The sequence below is a fragment of the Pterocles gutturalis genome, unplaced genomic scaffold (assembly GCF_000699245.1).
Source record: "Pterocles gutturalis isolate BGI_N339 unplaced genomic scaffold, ASM69924v1 Scaffold32291, whole genome shotgun sequence".
NCBI lineage: Eukaryota > Metazoa > Chordata > Aves > Pterocliformes > Pteroclidae > Pterocles > Pterocles gutturalis.
The window spans coordinates 1-2066 of NW_010098860.1; the positions used below are offsets into that span (position 1 = coordinate 1).

Sequence of the window (2066 nt, forward strand, 5' to 3'; positions counted from 1 at the left end):
GGAGATGGCTCTGCTCACACCCTGTCCCCGCCACAGACGTGAACGAGTGTGCCGGGAAGCAGCACAACTGCATCCAGGGTGACCTCTGCATCAACACCTTTGGGGGCCACCGCTGCGTGCGCCCCAAGTGCCCCCTGCCACGACACAACACCAGCTACGTCAAGACCTCCGCCTTGTGAGTACTGCGCATGGCTCAGGCTGCGAAGTGCCCTCTCCCCAGGCGATGGGTCCTACAGGTGACCCGGGGACCGTATCATGTCACCCAGGGCAGCAGGGGAAGTGCCAGCCAAACTGCCAGCTAGGGTGTGCTTGGCACACTCCCCCGATGTCCCTTGCCAGAGATCTCGGGATGCTGCTGGCTGGGGGTGTGGGTAGGAGCACCCCAATACATGGTGGCTTTACCCAGGACCCCAGAGCCCCAGTCTGGGGGGGACAATGCTGTTTCCCCCCTGTTGCACATCCTCGCGGTGCTGTCAGCTGCTATCCAGCAGGAAAAGCCCCCGGCCCTGCTCATGAAACCCGACTGCTTAAGTGACCCAAGCGGAGCAGCACCCCTGCTCTGGACAGGGGATGTTCCTCTGCGGGAGGGACATCTGAGCCCAGCTCTGTCCATGGCCTCCACCCAGGTCCGTGATACCCCTGATCCCAGCCTGGGAATGCAACCCCGAGCTGTGTCCCTGCAAGGCAGGGTGTTTGCCTGGCAGAGGCGGGGATGGGACAGAGATCCGAGGCTGGGCACACTCGGATGTGGCTACCTGGGGCTGCTCTGCCGCAGGACCGGCGGTGGGGTGGGGACGCTGCCTGTGGCGCAGGCTAGGCTTGTTCACAAGGATGCGGGCAGCTCCCCGAGAGCCAAACCATGGCGCTGAGCGGGGGCACCCCTTCTCTCCTGGCAGCCAGTGCAAGAGGAACCCCTGCCCCATGGAGAACCGAGCCTGCCGCCTGGCCGCCACCTCCATCTCCTTCCACTACCTGCCGCTCCAGGCCAACCGCACCGTGCCCCACGTCCTCTTCAAGATGTCCACCACCCGCTTTGTGGGAGACAGCCTGCGCTTCGCCATCGTGGGTGGCCAGGGCCAGGGGGTCTTCGCGGTGCGGCGCGCTGACAGGCAGACAGGAGAGCTTGTGCTCACCAGCCCCATGGCGGGGCCGGCCATGCTGGAGGTGGAACTGGAGATGAGTGAATTCTCCCGCAAGGTCCTCCTGGGCAAGCACATCTTCAAGGTCACAGTCCTTGTGTCCCCATACGAGTTTTGATCCCCTTTGTAGGTGTGTGTGGGGCCAAGCCAGGGTCTCTTCTGGGGAGCGATGGCATGGGTGCAGCTCAGTGGCCCCAATTCTTGTCCCGTTGGAGACACCCCTCTCCCGCAATGCTTGCTCATGGCTAGCAGGGTGAAGCGACTGCAGCAGAAAGCATGTCAGCTGCAAGGAAAATGCAAGGGGCTGCGCTTTGCATTGCTCTGCAGGCAGGGGGACCTGTGCCCTCACCTCTGCCCACACGGCACATGGAGGGACACAGCGGAGTAGGCAGGTCTGGCTCCTTGTATCTTGTAACCTCTAATAAAAGCAGCTGTAGGAAGAGTGTCCTCCTTGCTCTACGCCTGCTGTGTGGGAGCAGCTCCATGCTCCTGGGACAAGGCTCTGCGGCTGCCCAGGGCACTGCAGGGCCCTGGGCAGAGCTGGTGGCTGTGGTGCCAGCAGGGTCCCCTTGTACAGCCTGGGGTGCCAGCAGAGCTGTCAAGCCCACTTCTGAGTCCCGAAGTGCCCATGTCCCCTCCAGCACCACTATTCCCAGGGGCCATGATGAACGTCCCCACCGTGCAGGACTGGGAGATGGGCTGAACACGCTGCCCCGCATGTCCCGCACAGCCAAGGCTCATCCCCAGACCCTTTGGCGGGTGCCAGGAAAGCACAGCGGGGCTCCCTGGCCAGGGACAGCGACTGGGGACCGTGCTTCCTTGTGGCCAGGAGACTGTCTGCAACGGCCCTGGCAGGAGCTGACTGTGCAGATGGACAAAGCTGCAGCTCTGCAGCTCGCTGCTGTTCCCGGGCTCGAGGAGGGTGGG

At 63.5% G+C, this 2066-nt stretch overlaps 1 protein-coding gene across 1 annotated transcript; it reads left to right on the plus strand.

Moving 5' to 3' along the window:
* Positions 1–26: 26 nt before the first annotated feature.
* LOC104462557 (fibulin-7-like) lies at positions 27–1257 on the plus strand (the record flags this gene model as incomplete). Its single annotated transcript, XM_010074542.1, has 2 exons — positions 27–175; positions 897–1257. Coding segments are annotated over 2 exons (510 nt in total), but the record flags the coding sequence as incomplete, so codon positions are not given.
* Positions 1258–2066: the final 809 nt, after the last annotated feature.